This window comes from Centrocercus urophasianus, unplaced genomic scaffold, assembly GCF_019232065.1.
Source record: "Centrocercus urophasianus isolate 14NV4802_14NV808 unplaced genomic scaffold, USGS_Curo_1.0 seq_24, whole genome shotgun sequence".
Taxonomy (NCBI): Eukaryota; Metazoa; Chordata; class Aves; order Galliformes; family Phasianidae; genus Centrocercus; species Centrocercus urophasianus.
The window spans coordinates 8,625,468-8,645,651 of NW_024884800.1; the positions used below are offsets into that span (position 1 = coordinate 8,625,468).

Consider the following 20,184-nt stretch of genomic DNA (forward strand, 5'->3'; position numbering starts at 1 on the left):
GAGCTGCTAGTCTCAAAGCATTAGAATTATTCAACTTACTGTTTGACAGCTATGAATTCTAATCCCAACACTGCCTGAAAACAGTGCCTGTTATTAATCATGTGGCAATGTTTAACACATGCTGTTTACTGGGAACAAAATGCAATAGCAGAAACATGCACATAAGAAGCAGAAAGACTGAAACACAGTGTTCATTTTGTATTTGGAACCTAAATATTTTAGCAGTTGAGAATAACTCAATATTGGATATATAAATATATATTTATATATTCACCAGCTCTTGCTATGCTATTTCTTAAGATATTTCCTATGGTAATTCTTGCACATTTGACTCTTATCCTGAAGACTATCCTGAACCTAAGAATGTTTTACCTGTTGGCTAATGCATTCACTTTTTTTTCCCCCTGAATTTATTTAACTAAAGTTGGAGTTTGGCTATCTGGAAAGTTGATGAAAGCATTATCATTTTTTTTGTAAGATGGCTCATAGAATTTACATTAAGTTGCATCTTTTAAAATGAACAGAAACACTAAAGTTTAGGTGGGCTTAATGATGTGTTGCTTACAGATTTCAAGGATTTTGGAGTTTTTACTACTATATATAATATACTTCCAAGAGCAATCCTTGAATTTAAAAGCATAATTGACACATTACTTACTGTTTTTTTCTGCATTCAATTGCTCTGTCTATCCTGAACTCAGGCAAGCTAATGAATCCTTCTGCTTTTTCATCCTATCAAAAGGGAAGAAGTGGTACTGAGGAAGAACACACAGCTGAAGAGAAACAAGCAGTAGCCATTTATGTCTTATACAAACAACAACCACCCAACCAACTGAAATGCTCAACATATTTTCCCTAAGATGTTTTTATTGAACATTTAGTTTTCTTGATTTTTATGAAATTTTTATGAAGTAAATTGACTGCTTCTTAAAGGAGCTGCAGTCATCCTGAATTCCCTTTGTTGACGACTACACAAAACCTGTTAGCGCCAACTAAAGCACCTACTGTAGCACTCAGGATATTAACAAATATCATCAAAAAAAATCTCAGTTTTTTCTTCTTATGGTCTGAACATTGAAAATGTTTTGCGTTAAAGCCACGTTTGTACAAATGATCTGTCCTTCTGGTTCCTACAGTGAGCTCACTGGTGTTTAAATGGAAAAGTAATAACTAGAAAGTACTTCTTGTCACTTTTAACTTCTCCTGAAGTAATTTGCCTGAAAAAGCAAGGAGATACAGTAACATCAATCAGACTGTTGAAAAACACAGGCTGAATGTAAGCATTGTATTAGTCCAAACAAATACTAACTTGGAAGAATATTAACTACTGATATATTCATAACTTTAAGAGAACAATGAACCTCTGCTTTTTATTAAGCGTGGCCTTCCACTTTAAAGAATTCAAAAATTCAAAAATAAGTTCAAGTGAACCAGACATGGCAACTAAAGTGGCTGTTCTCTAATATTTACAGACTTTACTCAAAAGAATGATAAAAGTTAAGATTTTATTTAGGCTTTCTCCAAACACAGAGTATACTTACATTCTGGTTTGTGTACCAGTACAAGGAAGAATCCTTCAAAATAAACCAGTACTTTTTCCATTTCTGTGTGAAGTAACCTTTTGCATCCTTTTTCTTCCACAGCCAGCCTTCACAATCTCCATGCCCCAAATCTTTGCAGGAAATTCGTCTTCTGCTTCCACTCGTCAGAGAGGTCCCTGAGAACACAACAGTAGTATGAGACATCTCTCTGAATGCTATTCTTCTCAATATGACCACGTTACTAATTTTAAATGATGAATCAATTTAAATGCTCTACAATTTTGGTTTCTGCATGAATACAAAAACACAAAAAACCTTTTTATGTAATGGCTTATTTAATCTTTAGAGGATCTGTTTCTCTTAGGACTGATTAGGATGGTCATCATCATTTCTAAACAAAAAACATACTTCATTTAGTCCTGAACCTGAAACTCATTTAAATAAACATAATCTGTATGTGGTTGTAAACACTACTTTCTCCGTATCTTCTGTTACTACTATTTGCTATTATTGCTTCTGTTACTACTATTACTAGGAGGCCTGTCAAATTTTGGAAGATTTTTAGCTCATTTTTCATAGTCAGTATAGTCTATAAGAAAGAGAAATCCATATTCATACAAAAATGCACATCGACATTTCCCCTGTACTGAATTTAATGGCACAATACTATTTTAACCCCCTTGGATCGAGTTTGAATTAACAGTATCATGAAAGGTATCTGGTTTTGTTTGTTAGTTATTTTGCTGTTGTCCTTCTTGTTGTTCTATTTCAACATATTCTAATTAAAAGGCTTAAAATTTTAGTGTCTTTTGCAATTTTTCTTGCATTAGCAAGAACAGTTTTCATAGTTACGGTACCATTTTTCCTTAAAAAGATCTTGTAGGAAATTTCATTTAAATCTCAGACATTTTTTTTTCTGTGAAAAATCAAGTCTGCATTGCTACAATAATTATATTTAAGCTACAAATGTGAAACAATTAAGAAGTACAGACGACATCAAAAGATCATCCTTTGTTCTTCAACATTCCCCAGTCAAGCTCTTAATATTTAGCTCTTATTAGAATATTGTACTGTGCTATGCCTAGTTTGAAGCATTAAAATTGTCTGGTAGAAATTAAGGAAAATTTTTTTTCCTTAAATTCCTAAAACATGGCAGTAAAGATTTCACTGCATATAAATTGAAATGAATTTATTACGCCGTAACTAATTTTCTTCAATTTATTGCTTTAACAGTCTCAAACAGGCTATGAATAGAAAAAAAAAATCAGAGCAAAATATACAAAGACTACTTTTCTGCTAAGTCAGAGAAATTTTACCACTGAGTCTAGCAACATTGTATCTATGCTACCTTACAGAATCACAGAATCACAGAATGGCCAGGGTTGGAAGGGACCTCAAGGATCATGAATCTCCACCCCACTGCCACATGCAGGGCCACCAACCTCCACATTTCATACCAGACCAGGCTGCCCAGGGCCCCATCCAACCTGGCCTTGAACACCTCCAGGGATGGGGCATCCACAACCTCTCAGGGCAGCTGTTCCAGCACCTCACCACTCTCTGGGTAAAGAATTTCCCCCTGATGTCCGACCTAAATCTCCCTCCTTTAGGGATTGAAATGCTGCAATAAGGTCACGCCCCAGCCTTCTTTTCTCCAGGCTGAACGAGCCCAGCTCCCTCAGCCTGTCTTCACAGGGGAGGTGCTCCAGTCCCCTGATCATCTTCATGGCCCTCCTCTGGACCCTCTCCAACAGCTCCCTGTCTTTTCTGTACTGTGGGCTCCACACTTGGACGCAGTTTTTCAGATGGGGCCTCACAAGAGCAGAGTAGAGGGGGACAATCACCTCCCTGTCCCTGCTGGCCACCCCTCTTTTGATGGAGCCCAGGACACCATTTGCTTAAAACATCTGTTTATTTACTTTGGTATTTACTATCAAATTTAGGAATATTGAAATTAAGATGAACTTTGGCATTTGATCAACAGTGCTTATTATCAGTTAAGAACTCTCATTTTCTGCTTTCAGAATGTTAATCTGAAGAAGTTACCTTTTGACCATTTTCTGGATTTTACCCTGAGAGAAGCGTAATGGAATGACTGTAAGAAAGAAAAGGAAAAAAAAGGATTATAAAAAACTGGTGCAGGTAATAGCACTAACATGAAAAGCTTTTACTACCACTGCCGTGGTTATCTTAGGATTAGTTATCATAGGATCTTATTTTTATTTCTTTTTATTACTATTATAAACATCATAAAGAAAACAGTGGTAAGGCTACTAATTAAAATCTCATATTTTCTTTTATTAATTACACTTCTTGCAATCAAATTATTAGGATTCTTTGGTCAAGTGGATATGCAGTAACTTGAAAACTGAGGATATAAACTAGTGCATTACTACGCTCAAAAAGTAAATGCTTGTGACAAAGTTTTTATCAGCAACTCTGAAACAACGTCTTAAGAATAAATATCATAAAATTAAAATAACTGAGGGTTATAGCTAACAGTAATAAACTATTATCAAGAAATTAATATTTAGAATGGAAGACTTCAATTTAAGCACTATGAGAAACATACATCTGAAAACAGGACCCCAACTATCTGCAAGATACAGGCAAAGTTTAGTTTAAAATAAGAATAAAGGGGGAAGGAGTTGTTCTGCACACATTATGACTATTTGTAACCCTCCTGTAACAACAGCCAGCTTACACTACTAACGCCAGACACTTCCTTATTTTTGGGAGAGTTGGCTTGGAGAACACCAGCTTGCATGTCCGACAGGTGACAAGCTCTGTAAGTGTACATGCATAGCATCAGTTGCAGATTTATCTATTTTTTCAAGAACTACAGAAGACAGAAAGATTAATGCTTGTTCCTGTACTATAGGAAACATAGTTAAAAACAATCAGGAAATAGAAGAACAGAACTAAGTCCATGAGAAAGTATTAAAGATGCACAGCAAAACTGATTTTTTATTAATGTACTATAAGCCCCACCAGCAGAACCAGTCATTTTGCCCAACTGGGCTTCTGTGGTGACTGTGACTGAAACAACCTGTTCAGCCTTCTTCTCTCCGCATAGAAATGCATTAGCATAGCACAGGTTTCTGTTTCTGCAATAAAAATCACCAAAAATTTTCACAATTTAGGCTAAAAAAATACTTCAGTGAGGTAGAGTTCTATAAATCTAATCACATCTGAAAATTCTAATTACAGAACTTCAAGAAAATGAACAGCAGGAGGATACCTGCTTTAGAATACACCCCAGAAAGTGGTATGTATCAGTCAGTATAACAGCTTTAAAAATAAAGTTCAAGTATAACAAAACAAGAACTGAAAATATTTGCTCTTCCAAAAATGTAAGTTACTTAATCTCACTGTGCGTTGTGCGTGCATATATGCAATGTATTAAAAGCAGGAAAACTAGAGGAAGTGAAAGACTTGTGCAAACAAAGGTTTAACTAGCACTGCTAACTTGCATTCAATTCAAGCTTCATATTTTGAGAGAGAAAGAAACTAACTTATAATTAACCTTGTGGTAAACAACTTGCAACTTAGTGTGAGTCAAGGTTGCTACGGGAAGAAGGCTGATGACTGGAGAACACACCATGGTTGTACGCATTTAACCTCCTGACTCAAAACCACAATGTGAAGCAGAATGTTACAGAAAACGCAGTCCCTACCCCCATCTCAGTCAACAAGAAGCACACCGTGGAAAAATGGTGACAGAATTGAATCTCTGCTATTTGAAGTTGAATCAGTGAGACCTCAGTACATTCACAGTGAAGCAGAAAGAATGCTGTTTAGGTGTCACAGAATCACCAAATGAAAAGTTAGGTTTCATTTTAAAAACGCCCCAGAAAACTAGATCTTCAGTCACCTGTCAGGATGAAAGGAACTAAGTCATTGATGCAAGCCTGGTAGCACATACCTCTGATTTTGAGGAAAACTTTAACAAGTTCAGAACATAGCAACTGGTGCATTCATAGAACAAAATACACAAATCACGGAGCACGTAGTGCTGTTTTCCTCATGTTATGTCTATTGGATTAGTTGTAGTACTGTGAACCCAAGGAACTGCAATGGGTTTAAGTGCTTTTCAAGGGAGGCAGCACACAAGGTAGGGATTGGCAGGTAGAGGAAAACTGCAGAATACTTGGTTATATGTCTTCTGCTATGGCCACTGATACTGAACATTGCTGTGTGAATCCTTAACATCACTGTGTGAATCCTTGGGAGGCAGAATGACATCTGTTAGCTTACAGCAGATTACAGCTTATCCACTTAGCAAAAGAAGTCTTGTCAGAGTGAAGAAAATATACTCTATAACTGAAGGTTGCATTGTTTGTCCTTTTAATGAAATACTTGACAAAATAAAAAATGACTAAGAAGTCTAGATATTTTCTGTTAAAGACCTTCAAAATGGGCACTATGAAACACTGAAAATCTAGATAATAAAAATCCTTTTCAGAGTACATGTATTATTCACACATCTTAAGAGTTTTTAAAATTTTCTTTTCCTTTAGAACATCTTTGGAAGATGTCCCTTTCCAAATTAGTAGCTGTTTACTACAGTTCTCCTTCCAAAACTAATACATCCCTTAGTGGATCTAATACGGTTTCTATTAAACTTAACCAAAAGTACTGCATGCACTTCAGTCAACTGTGGTTGCAGTAGATACTACTCTGAATTTAGAAATTATCCTTAGGCTTTTGCTTTCTTTTGTAAATCATTACCTTCCTCATGGATGTACTTCCTTGACGGTCAATGGCAGAACTAGCATATCTGGGAGAGACAGGAAGAAAGACGTCAAATAACAACAGGAAATAATATTCTGAATAATAACAAACTCACAAATGCATTTCTAAATTCATTCCTATAGATATATTTGCATTTTCAAAGATACCTAAAATGCAGCACCTAAAATATGAGGCACATTATTTTCAATGACTTTTGTTAATGTTATTCAAAAACATAAAGTTATTCTCAGAATTCTGACTCGAAAAGACAAATCATCTCAGAACGTCCATCTCAATAACTAGCTGAACATACCTGAATTTCATCACCCAAAACACAAAAGCAAACAATACAGCTCCTCCCTCTTTCAATGATTCTTAGAAGATATAAATCAGAGTTTTTTGTTGCAGGGCTAACTCTTATTTGTACATTTTGTACAGCAGCAGAATTTGCCACAGGTATAATGGACTCCTAGTGTTTATACTAACCTAGGAATGAACAAGTATTTTCAAACAAATAGCAACAAAAAGAAATGCAAATAAATAAATTAGAAACTACGTCTGAGGACTCATTCACATTTTAAAATGTAGTAGGATATGGATATTTACTTGAACATTTGAATGTGACATTTAGGAAACACTTGAATGAGTTCTATATATTGCAAATTTGGCTCCTTCCCATATCATTACAGAAGAAATTTGATTTATCCTTGGTTTGATAAATAAGCATCTTCCTCCGAGATTTTCTGGGTATTCTATGTAACTTTAGCAATACTTAAGTAGATCTATAAACACTGAGACATTAATAAATACATAACTGTTGTGCTAAATTTGACGTGACTGTCAGATGCTTGCCAGGTATGGAAAGTCTGATCTTTTATGCAGTTCCTTCCCTGCCACCTTCTCTTTGATGCTTCAGAAGCACTCAAAAACAGGAAATTCATAAAGACCACAGCAATTTAGCAGTTAGCTCAAGAAAGATTTTTTAGATCATCAGAAAAGCACAATATTTTTTCTTTTTGCAGTACTAATATCCTAACAGTATCTTCTTGGCTGGCAAATGTAGAATGCAACAGTTACATTTGTTGTTGTAGGGAAGTCCAATAACCAATTTTCATGAGCCCAGAAGCAATCTTGATGAAAATAATGAAAACTAATTCTTAGCAAGAAAAAAAACCAAAAACACAAACAAGTGAACTTTCCCCAACTAAGCATGATGTAGGCTCCACTGGCTGCTACAGTTTAATCATTACAGTTTTTAACATCAGTATCCCTGTTTTAGAGATCTCTGTATGTGGCTTAATGCATACAAAGGCTATTGCTGTGTGCAGTTTCAATTCTACATCCCTGGAGAAGGCCTGGACAAAGTGTCACTTTTCAGAGTATGAATAATGATGAGCATCTTGACACTATGGTAGTCCATGTCAGGTTGGAAAGGGAAATGCCCAAGACTGCAGTGAAAAGATGGGATGCATAACATTAACATTAAAATTACAAGTTAATAATTAAGAGTTTGAAGTTCTGAGCTGCCTGTAGATTACAAGGATTGAAAGAAACAACTGAAAAACAGAGAGGTTAAACTTATAACATTTGGTAAAGGAATGGGCAGAAGCCCAAACCGCTGCAAGGCAGATTTTGTCATTAATGCTCCATTTCTGTCTACCTATGAGAATGCCATAAATGCACTTCCATCCTGCTGGGCATTCCCCCCTGTTTTCTGGTCTGTTACTTTAATCATGGCTTTGACCCATCTGGAAAGTGTCAGTTTCAATCCTTCTATTCTTTCTCTCAGCCAGTACACAATATGAACAATGCATCTGCCTTTTTATCTGAAAAGTCCTTAGTCAAGTTTTATTTGCTTCCATGCAAACACTGTAATGCATCTCCTTGCAGTAATCATAGACTCTATTTACCAGCAACAATCTTGTAGTTATAGAAATTATCGGCAATAAGGTTTCTGAAAGCTCTTCAAAAGTTAACATATACTGAAAGGTCAGGAATACATATTCTAATGTACAATGAGTGTAAATTTTACTTGGAAACAGTTTTGCAGTCTTGCAGGGTTCTTTTAGAAGGTTTTATATGCATTAAAACTCTTCACAAATTTAAATTATTCCTCAAATATTCAGATCCATAGATAACAGAAGAAGAAATGCTGACCTTCTCTTCAGACAAGTAAATTCGCTATGTGGAACTGGTAGAACCAATTAATTTAGACATAAAGGAACCCTAGCATGTCATCTACTTTTTTCACTTTATCTGTACCATGTTTGGTTGGTTGTATCTGTACCATATGGTTGGTTTCCTTTCTTTTAAGGAAAACAGTTGTTACAGAAGTGAAAGAGAGAAGAATAAAGAGAGAGACAAAGCCAAATGGAATGATATCGTTATGACGGCCAGGCCAAATAGTTCTCTTATGAATGCTTGTTTTCATGGCTATGTTTAATACTGGTTTTGATATAAACCAGAAACTTGAAAAACCAATCTGTTATAATTAACTTACACAAACATAGCAAAAGAACAAATTAAATACCAGGGCTGCTCTGAAATTAATGCCTCTCATTTTATTATATTGGCCCACAACATTACAGGCTGATTTTGGTGGCACGGCAGTAGAGGCTGAACCTTCCCACTAATATCCCACTGTATTTTGTTGCCATGTGACAGCTGGCAACAGAGGGGCAGACTGACAGAGCAGATCTCACATGAATATGTCTGAGAAGCAAAGGGGTGGAATTGAATTCCTCCATGCAGAAAGAATTATGTTCACTGACACTTGCTGGATGTTTCTGGAGACCAAACAGTGGATGTGAGCACGGTGAGGAGGTGGGTGGTGCTTCAGTAGTGGCAACAGAAACAGCGGTCACCACTGCAGCATGTAGGCCCTTATTACTGACAAAAACGGGCAGCTACTGATGATGACTATGTTGACAAACAGCATTTTGTAGCTGAGAATTTGCTCTATCAGTAGTGCTGTTGTGGTGTTTGTATCTGTCGTGGTTTATATGGTAACAAATAGGAGGCATTGCTTCTGAAGCAACTTACATAAATTATTACAAGACATTTGCAAAATCAATAATTGCATAATGACATACAAAAAAGGCAATGTACAAGCAAATAAACTTTGAAAAAAATTAAATGAAGTTTAATTTTGTTGTTGAACTCATTCTAAAATGATTATTCTCATGCATTTTTCTTCAAATGGATTTCTGAGATTTCTGTTTGATAGAAATGTAAAAAATTAACTGAGTTTTTACATATTCTACCTAGCTGTGTCTCATATACTGGAACTTCTATGGATAAAAAGATTTTCTCCCTCCTACCCACACATTGTAAGCACACTGAAACAAGTATAAAAAGTTAAGAAATATAAAATAAAGGTAAAAAGCAATAAGCACAGGTCAGCACTAAATCTATCTCCAGTCTCAGTATTGCATGCATACTGACTCAGTATTCAATATCCACTATGCTGAACACACAGTTAAAGCAGAAAGGTTAGGAACAAGCTAAGAAAAAAATGGGAATGTCTGTGACACAGGTGGCAGCAAATCAGAATTTAAAAGATTCGAGTAAGCGTGGTGGCTTCCAACTCACATCTTAAAAGATATGCAAATGAATGTGCAATCAATTGCTAAGGTTTCTAATGAGGATTTCAAATGAAGAACAGTACTATATGATTAGAAAATAGCGATAATGGATTAGAATGGTAAAATCAGAAGTACGAGGGATAGCAGAAGGGCTATATTCCAGTCTTACGTACTCGATAAAAGCTGCAAGAATCTGAGTGTACCATTATACCTGAGGTATTTTTATTGAATGCTGAGAATTGTCACCTATTGAGCACAGAATGTGGAAATACAACAGAATAGAGCTATAATTCTGCATTTTTGCTGTCAGAGCAGTGATAGTCTTTTAAGAGCATTGCTGGATTTATGAGTAGCCTGCATTTTCTATTCATACAAAAAAGTCCCTTTTAGTGAATAAAAGTCACATGGTTCTTCATTTATTAAGCACCATTAAACAAGTGCAACTATGAACACCATCTCCACATTCCTCTTTTCCTTTCCAGGAACATGTTTTCATTTTTTAACATATAAAGATAGAAGCAATGGATCTTCAAATATCACACAAAACTTTAGAAAGAAAGAGTGTTCTAGCTCGTAGCATTCATAGGATATCTTGAGAGTCACTATGTCCATCATTACACGAGTTAAAACTATCAGAGCAAATTGGTATATCTTATTAGATTCCTATCATTTGGGTTTCTCCACAGGTAATAGGACAATAAATATTAAAATGATGACAATGAATATAGTCAAGAAAAAAGAATAATTTTTTTGAAGTTTACTTACCTTTCACTTAGTCTTCGGTATCTGGAATAGTTACAATCTATACTGTTGACTTTCTTAAACCCCTGATTAAGGGGGTTCTGGCAGTAATGGATAGAATTATAAACTAGAAGCAATATAAAATGATTCTAGTTATAACAAACTGCTAATATATATTTTCCATTGTTCTGAAAATCATTTTATACACTACTCATTTCTTTATTTGTATTTATTTTTTAACTACACAAAGCAATCTGTCTTATATTCTGACTATCCAAATCTGTAAAGATTTCCTAATGAGTAAAAGATTCCAGTATGTTAAAAAAAAACAAAAACAAAACATGGCCATTCACCAGAGCTTACTTCTGAAACAGAAAAAAATGGATATTAACTGTTAAGTAGTGCATTTTACTACTGCTGTGATTTAATATCCTCTGATCATTCTGACTGGAGACCTGCCAGGAATGTCCCTATTGATGCACAGTCAACACACAGACTATGTTGAGAGCTTCTGTTGCTGATGCTCTACAAGATGGCTCCTCTTTCAAAAGATTACATAAACATAGTATCTCAAGTTTACTTAAAAGAAGAGTCAAGAGAGAATTTTGAAGTTGCTGGTTAAATATTATGCACTACATCTGAACATAATCCCTGCTATCGAGTGGATATCTAGAAATACATGGATATTCAAAACACAATGCTTGAGTAACACCTTCATTGATCCAGAGCTAAGAGCAACTAGAAAACGGCATATCTGTCACCCTGTTCTTTTTCAATTGGCGTATACTTGGGAAAAAAAATTATAAATGTAAGCAACATGGAAAAGTCTCTTCAACTTTCATCTCACATTCCAAATTGCTTCAAGTACATCCTGGTTGCAGCTCAAGATTAAAGCCAACAAAAATGACTTCAGGAAAATGAAAGGTCATTGAATACTCTTTTTTTTTTTTTCAAGTCCACTTTTTTTTTCTTTTATTTTTCCTTATGATATTTATGTGGTATACAATTTTGTTTTTTCAAAAAATATATATTTTTAAAACTACATCTGTTCCTTTCAGTAACCACAAATATGGCCTTATACCATTCAAAACTCCTCAGAGATTTGACACGACTCAGAAAAAAAATACTTTTCTATTTAAAATGTAATTCTGACAATGCTTCAAAATTCTCAGCTTCAACACTGAGCAGTTATACTGCCTGAGGGACCTGATTTCTGCCCTAATGCATCTATCACTGATGCATTATTTATTCTAAAGTACCAAGAACATTCTTTTAAAATAGATTAGTTAAATTCCTTGTCACTGTAATTGCACAAATTTAAAAGAAGTGCATAAGAAAATACATTTGTGCAGAAATGTACTGTATCTTATGTGTCATTTCCTTATTGTAGGTTCAGAAGAACATTCATGTAGCAACCAGGATCTACTTATGCGGTCACAGAAACCTGTCTTTGACTGCTTTGAATGAATTCATGATTTCTAGTTAAGTTATTAAAATCTCCATAGCTTAATGCATTCCATTAATGCCACAATGAGCAAATGTTCATTGAAAATTAATTACTGAGTATTTTGCAGCGAGATTTGAAATCTCTACATTCTACACTATCTCACATTCTACACTAGCTCAGATACTGGTCCAAAATGATGCTGCAGGCTATTACTTGATGCGGACTGCAGTACAGGAGCATGCAAGTTGGCAAAACAACATCCAGACTAAAATTTGTCTCTTTTTCTCTCTCCAGGATTAATAAATAAAACAAACCATTTCCAAAATACGCCAAAGCCACTGAGGATATGATAGAAACAATTTTAAGTATTAATATTTAAAAATACAAAACACTTTGTGGAAAAGAACCTGAGCCATATTTCCAAGTATAAACAAATTGCAAGTAGTCATAAGCAGTAGTGTTAAAAACTGGTTATTCAACTAGCTGCTGGACAATGAGTGAATGATACGATCCTTTTTGGCCTTCTCTTTGCCGTGCAGGCCTGCATGGTTAGAAGGTTAGCAAGATCTTCAAAACTCTGTAATGATGTCTCTTTGAGGAACCTGATCTTTGAGCAATGTGGTCTTTTAAGCAACATGATCTAGTGGGAGGTGTTTCTTCCCATAGCAGGGGGGTTGGAACTAGATGATCTTAAAGGTCCCTTCCAACTTAAAGCATTTTATGATTCTGTGTCATGGCTGTGTTGTAGAAGCACATCTAGAATCTACAGATACCAAAGCTTCCTATTACTTAGATTTGTTTTTCCTATATTAAAATTATAAAAATTAAGAAGGGCAAATAGGTGTTTTGAAGAACAGCTGAAGAAGCAACTACAGGTTAGATGTATTATTATTATTATTATTATGTATTATTACTGCTTTCTCAGCCCTGAAACAATAACAAACAGTTGTAATGTACAAATGTCTCTCTTTTCCTCTGCTCAAGCCTGAAAATCCTTACTAGATCTGCTTTGCATTCTACTCATCTTAAGAATTTTGTAAGCAAGATTCTGTAGTTGCGTATTTCACACACATCTGTTTTTGGCATTTGGCTAGTGTGTGGTTTTGACTAATGTTTTTTGCAACCATTTCCTTCAGCATGCTGTATTTTTATTACCTGTAAGAAGCATCTTTCTGGCCCTTTTTTTTCTTCTTTTTTTTCCTTCTTTTTTTTTTTTTTAAGTGAAAATGATCATACCACATAACTAACTAACAGAAGCAACTGTACAGTCAAGGCAGCTTCATTCAAATATGTGAAACTCTTTTCCCCTTCCAACGAAACTTTAATATGTGGGATAAAAATTATCTGACAGATCCCATCTATCACTCTGCCACTTAAAAATATTTTTCAAATTTTTGAGAGATATGAAACAGTCACATTTTGGACTTGAAACTTAAAATCCATGGGAGAAGGATTAGAAAGGGAAAATCACTCTATAAAAGAAATTAATTTGTCTGGGGCCATAATAGATTTCCAAAAGTTTCCTAAACCAAATGTTCATGGAAAATATGGTAGAAGTCTAGTAGACATTTATGTCCTGTCTACCAAGGATGCTCTGACACATTGAGCATTTGCAGTCCTTTCAGAGTAATTAGGTATGCTGACAATTCTGAAATAACTGGCATATGTACAGTGAGAACAACTATCCTTGTTGTACCTCGGGATACTAGCTATAATGTAGTGAAACATATAGCATTGAGGAAGATTGCCAGTTTTAAATACTTGATGGAAGCACTGTAAAGGAATTAATTATTTTGTATTCAGAGCAGGGTTTTACTTCATTAACAAGTTTAGGTCATACACAGGATGAAAAGATTAAAAAAAAAAATAATCACCCACATGTACACGCTGCAACAAGCCTTATTTACAGCATTCTATGATAGTCATAATATAAACTTTATCTTTTAATACGACATATTTGATGAAACTAAAGTATCTGGTACATCATCAAATAAAATGTGAAGGAAATGAAGACAGAAATGACAATAGTATTCATTAGAATTAGTTCATTAAATTCAAATGTAAGAGAAACAGCAGTCCTCATTCTTAGAATTTATCAAATTTAATACAGTTATAAACAGTTACTTTTGTGCATACTGAATTACATGCTAATTAGAAAATTCTGCTTGCTCTTTTCAAAAATTACATTAGACACACATTTGAGTTTTCATCCTCAGAGTCATTCTGGAAAAAAAAAATTATTCTTATTATTTTTTTAAATACTGAGAGGCGAAGTCTCATACTTTGTACTGGCACCATTTTTTCCACCTCTTAATTTTTAATAATTTTGCATGCAAAGCATTTAAATAAAGCAAATTCAACCTGTGTAATTTATCTTCATATTTTAAGTTAGGAGGTGAAAGAGTTATGATGTTTGCTCAGAGATATTGATGCTTTTCTCACTAAAGCTGGAAAATTTATTCCTCAAATATTGCAACTGAGTTTCTATGAATTAATAAGTACATGTAATTCATAGATAAATTATATCTATTTAAATACATAAATAACAGAAGAAATTACCTTTCAGTATCTCCACTGACTGTGTCCCCTGCTCTCTGCAGAAGAAAAACAAATAGCATTAAGCAACCCTAAAGAGATGCACTTCTTTGGTGCACTCAACGTCATGATAACCACAGTAGAAGACAACACTGAAGTAAATCACATTTCTCATTCTGTAACTCAAAGAGAAAAGAAATGGAAAAGATTAATTTCTACGTAGACGTTATTCTACAATGAAGATCATGTTTAAAGCAACTTACTTGCAAATAACTTCATCTAATGGCATGATGCAGTCAAACTTAAGTAAAACAAGGAGCTAAAAATGTCAGAAGGTCAACGTTTGCAAAAATGTTAAAATTTGAATGCGTGCTCTGGAATGTGTTAGACTTAAAGGAAAATATTGCAATATAGACTTTCAGAAGAAAACTGTAGAGAATTTTAAAAACAATGAGAAAACTGTCATCAAATCTTTCTTTAACACCATGCTTGCATAGCTTTGCATAACTTGATTTTCTAAACTGAAGTTTATCTGGAGTTTGGAATTGAACTCTTTTAGGAGCAAGGATTCAGGATTAAAAATAAAATATTCAAACTCTTTATTATTTTAAACCAAGCTCTCTGGTGGAGTTTTCCCACAGCTAAAAAGCAGTTTCTCATCTTGAAATGCAGAAATTGCCACTTGAAAAATCTTTGACTTTCAATCCTTTCTGAATAACGAAATGGGAAACGGATTCTTTTTTTAGAAGTATAATGCCTGGGGTTTAACATCACTACTTTTGGTACACTGTAAAATATTTAATCTCATATGACCTCAGTAAATAGTTACAGAACTTAGCTGCATAGTTCACATAACTACAGACAGGAAATCTGCTGGTTCTATTTTTAAGTCTGCTGGGTCTGTATTTAACTCCATAGACTCTGAAAAATATATAGTCTGACTCACAGAGATTTCAAATAAAGTTTTGAAATGTCCAGGGGAAAAATATTAATTTTGCCACTTCCTTCCTTCACCTCAGATAGCATCATATATCATATTTTACCATCACATTTTTACTATAACTCGTGGATGGTTTGCCACTGAAAACAGCCAGAAAACCTGAAATTATTAAGTTATTCTGTTAATAAATTAGAGAGGGAATTATGATGCTGTAGTATTTTTAATCTCTCAGAAGTCTTGTTTGTCTACATCTAATGAAATTAAGCTAGTTACCTAGCATGATATCACAAAGACATTTTAGCAGAGCAGGACCTTTAGTCTTCATCTAGAGTGCAACAGTCCCTGCCTTAATTGTCATGAAATTCTAGTACCCCACTTATAATGCCCATCATGCTCTCTCTTATTCTGACACACTGTAGTTGTAGTTATAAACAAATATTTTACAATAGACTTCAAGTTTGCATCCCTACAGGACATAGGGAAATGTTTTATACGTGCTATTAGAGCAGCTGACCTCTTTACTAAGTTAACCATGAATTATAAACAATATATGGAAGATCATTTCAATAAGGTAGGTGATGAAGAGTACTGAAATGGCGTCTTCACAGTTAAAAGGAGGGAAGTCTCCAACATACCTTATTAAATCTAGGCAATGACAGGAGCTCTCTGTTGAGTAATTGAGTACAGAAAGTGCTAACAGGTTTTCTTGTTTAAACTGAGTGATATAAATGACTTAACCCTCCTTAGAGTATACCTGAAATCTAAAGTGTAAACTACTTACAGGAATGAAAACATAGTCTGGAAACATTCACCAGATTTTCTCAAATCAGACTGAGAGATAACAGCATACAGCTACAGCAAAGTATGTGTTTGAAGAGCTTTGGTAAAATCCTGCATAATAAATGTCAGATTTCTGCTGCTGTTAATGCACTATTAAATATGAATGAACCGATCTGATCATCCCTGAAAATAGTGAGAACAGCCGAATAGAATACATTGTGCGGCCAACCAAGTAAAAGAAATTTGACAGCACTGCTACCCATGCTACTTTTACCAAAATAAATTTTATTCATCATAGAAGATTTGTAGTTTTTCTTCCTATATCCTTCTGCCTTATAGTGTTACTAATTTTTGGCCACTAAAAATAGGAAAGTAATTTAGTCCATTTAATTGTTTCCTATTCTAATTCTTAATAGGTAGAGGTCTTTCTTTTCTAAGGCTACTCCAAAATTAAAGTGCTTCCAGATCAGGATCTATTCTCTTTCTCTGTAAATAGGATTCATCCCATACTCCCTGACAAGGCCAACATACTTTTCACTGTTCAAGCCACACTGGCTATCTTGTTTTCATCTCCGGTCCAGCTCTGTAATCTTCCTTCCAAAATAATGCACAAAGAGCACCTGTACCATGGGTGATCATTTTGGATCAGTGTTCAAGATTCCTTTTGACAAAAAGATTCAGTCCGTGTAACTGCAAGCAAATGTTTGTATTTTGTGAACTTGCATATATTAGACTGAAATAGAAACAAGAGTAAAGTCTGTTTCCGTTAAAACATGTTTTTCTAGAAGTCTTATTTTCTATTTCATAAATGTTGAACAATAAAATCTAATTAACTAAAGGATAGTCTGTCATAAGGAAATTTTACAATGGCTCTATGATAGCAGGAAAAGGAAAAGATGATTAAAATCTGTAACTACTCATCGATTATGCAAATTCTTAATGATTAATAGCTCATTGCAATTTAGCACTTTGCTAAATCGCTGTATAGGCAGAAGGAGCGAACAGCTGATATGAGTACATAAAGGATATTTCTCTTAAATATATTGCATCAATAGCAATTTAAATCTTATTTCTGACTGCCTAAGTTTTTCTCAGTAATTTACTTATTTTAAAAAATCTTTGCTCCCAACCAATTCATTAAGGACACACTTACTATTGCTACTTTAGTAGGGATTACTCCATATTTATATACATACACATGTGGATGACATTTTATTTGACTAAATTTTTGTCCCCAAAAAGCTGTCGTTTGAATGCAATCTCACTGCTAACTTGAAATGTCAACCTTATAAAAGGATTTCTGATACCATGTATGTAAAACCAGCAAAACCCACACTGACATTTTTATAAATGTGTACATGGCTACAATTAATTTCCTTGTGCAATTCAATTGCATGCACACATATTTACAGTCACATATATGACAGACTTCTATCTGCAATTTCATCAGTGTTATGCATCTTTTTTGTGAGCAGTTTCTTCTTAAATTCCTGTTATGTGGAAAACAAATTGCCTTAGCCTAGTTCTCAAATTAAACTTTATTCATCGTACTAAAATGTCACGTTCCTGAGTAGCAGACACGTGGGAGGCTCACGAAGAACAAGTCTCGCCATGCTGCCACATACTATAAAGCACAAACACTGTGAAATTCAGGTCACTGGCAACTATTGTCCTTCTTTCAAGTCAGCTTTGTATTCACGTAGCTCCAAGAATTTTCAGTGGATCTACTTCAGATTTGCATAAGCAGAAATAGAAGGAGAATGAGGTCTGTACCTGCAATAACTCAACAACCGTTGACCTGAAATTTCTATAAATTATTGAAAAATAAGTGAAGAAATGATATAAAATCACAGGAAAAAAAAGCTGCAGAGACACTATGAAGGTGTTTAAAAGTCACTGTTTACTTGTTTGCTTGTGGAGAAGAGTAGAATATCTTGATAATTAAAGTTACTAATTACAATGACCAAATGAAATATATTCCATCTAGTTATAGCATATATTCAAAAGCAAAATAAAAGGTTTTCCTTTACCTTTATAATAAATATTGTTCCTCCGCTCTTCTATACTCAAATATTTAATGCTCTCCAAAATTACTTCTTCAGCTGCTTCCTGAACTCACATATTCATTATCCTAAGCATTTCTTTACAGAATGCTTGTTCAAAAATGAAACTGTAGCCGTGCTGCCAGGGGCTTTATTTATCTCTCTAGCTCAGTGAGCTGATGCTTAAGCCACTGAAGACGTAACGTTTGCAAAATTATTATGCTCTGCAAAATATGAAAGCTGCCTTTGAGGTTTTTCTTCCACTCCTGTTGAGGGGTGAGATAATAGAGACAGGAAATAATCTTGTGCAAGACACACACGTGAAATTCAAAGAACTCAATTTTTAAGCTGAAAGAAATTGTGATAGATGAAAAAGTAACTAAGGATAGAAAAAAAAAATCCCCTCAGAAATTTTAACTATATTCTACATTATGGATATAATGTGTATAACAAGTGTATAACAGGTAATAGACAGCAGCAAAATTTTTAAACGTTTTAGGAAAAACATCTAATAGAGATGACACCCCAGATCATAGATGAGGTTTTAAAAGTGCTCTAGGAGAGCATCTAAAAGCAGGCTGTCCTTTGGCTAATGATTTCTCATGTAATAAGTTAAAAAAAAAATCCACAAAAGGCCAAAGCACAGCAACTGACAGACTGTATTTTGTACTGACTGAAGTTTCTTTCTCCTCATCAATCCACCCTTTTAAAGGAAATTTAAAGGAGGTTGAACCTGAACATCAAAAGATGTAGGCAACAAAGAAACAAAAAAGCCAAAATAAAAGATCTAATTTCTTCAAAAACTAAGCATAAATACAGCACTCTAAAGAAATTGAGGGCTTTTTATACAATAATTGTTTACTAGCAATGCTATATACTAGCAATCTAAATTTTACACAAGATGTACAGCAGCTAAAGAGACACTCATTTGAACTGTATGCTAAAGTTTAGAGAACAGAATTCTATTTCACTACAGAAAAACTACAAGATAGAGTGAATTTTAGGCTAGTAGTACTGAAGTTGGTATAAAAGATCACAGACATGAAAAATGTACTGCAGCTCCTTCTGAAAAGTCAATGTACAGAGCCCTGGTACAGCTGGAAACCCAATCACATGAAATTATGCTGCTAGATATGGAATGTAGTTTTGAACCGTAAGTTTCTAATGTCAAGAAGCACAAATATTTTCCTGTTGAGGAATTAAAAAAATTTGACATGCAGACAAATATTCAGCAGTGATTTTCCTGCACAAGATTTTATGGGAAAGGTAAAGGAAGCGGAAGAAGAAGAGTGGTCTAGGTTGGAAAGATGTAGTGCAGCTCGAAGAAGTTACACAGGCCAGGAAAAGAGATTCAGTTCTTTTCCCCTCCTTTTATCAAGGAACAGGCTACCCAGGATCCTGCTCTATGGAGGACTGATCTTTTTTTCTGTCATGCCAACGATGCTGTCTCTTGACTCTCAACTGGAAACTGTCTAGGAAGGTGAAAAGGGAAAGGATGAGAGCCAAGGCTCCCAGTGTGTATAGAGGAAGACTCAGGAGTGTCTTCAGCATTCAACAGCTGGCTTCCTGCATACTGATCTTTTGGTCATTTACAACAGAAGATGATATCTGTATCACAAGGAAGATGAGTTCACACATTTGCATTTTGTGCATTCTTCTGGATGAAGAATATTCCAGTTACGGTAGAAATAACATCAGTTTAGTATTAATCAACACATGCTGAATCAGATCAATCCAAATGGCTGTTAATTTATCCTTTAAACACATCAACAAAATAATAAATACTTCTACAGGCTTCAAAAAATTAAGGAAAATAAATTCATCGGCCTGAATAACATAA

The 20,184-nt window shown here is 34.6% G+C and overlaps 1 protein-coding gene across 1 annotated transcript in view; it reads right to left on the reverse strand.

Annotated features, from left to right (window-relative positions):
- Positions 1-20,184, reverse strand: part of LOC122163674 (connector enhancer of kinase suppressor of ras 2-like) — a 174,578-nt gene that overhangs the window by 27,138 nt on the left and 127,256 nt on the right. Inside the window, 5 exon segments of the mRNA XM_042825066.1 lie at positions 659-732; positions 1,542-1,717; positions 3,588-3,636; positions 6,273-6,321; positions 14,607-14,641. Of these exon segments, the coding sequence (XP_042681000.1) occupies positions 659-732; positions 1,542-1,717; positions 3,588-3,636; positions 6,273-6,321; positions 14,607-14,641 (383 nt within the window).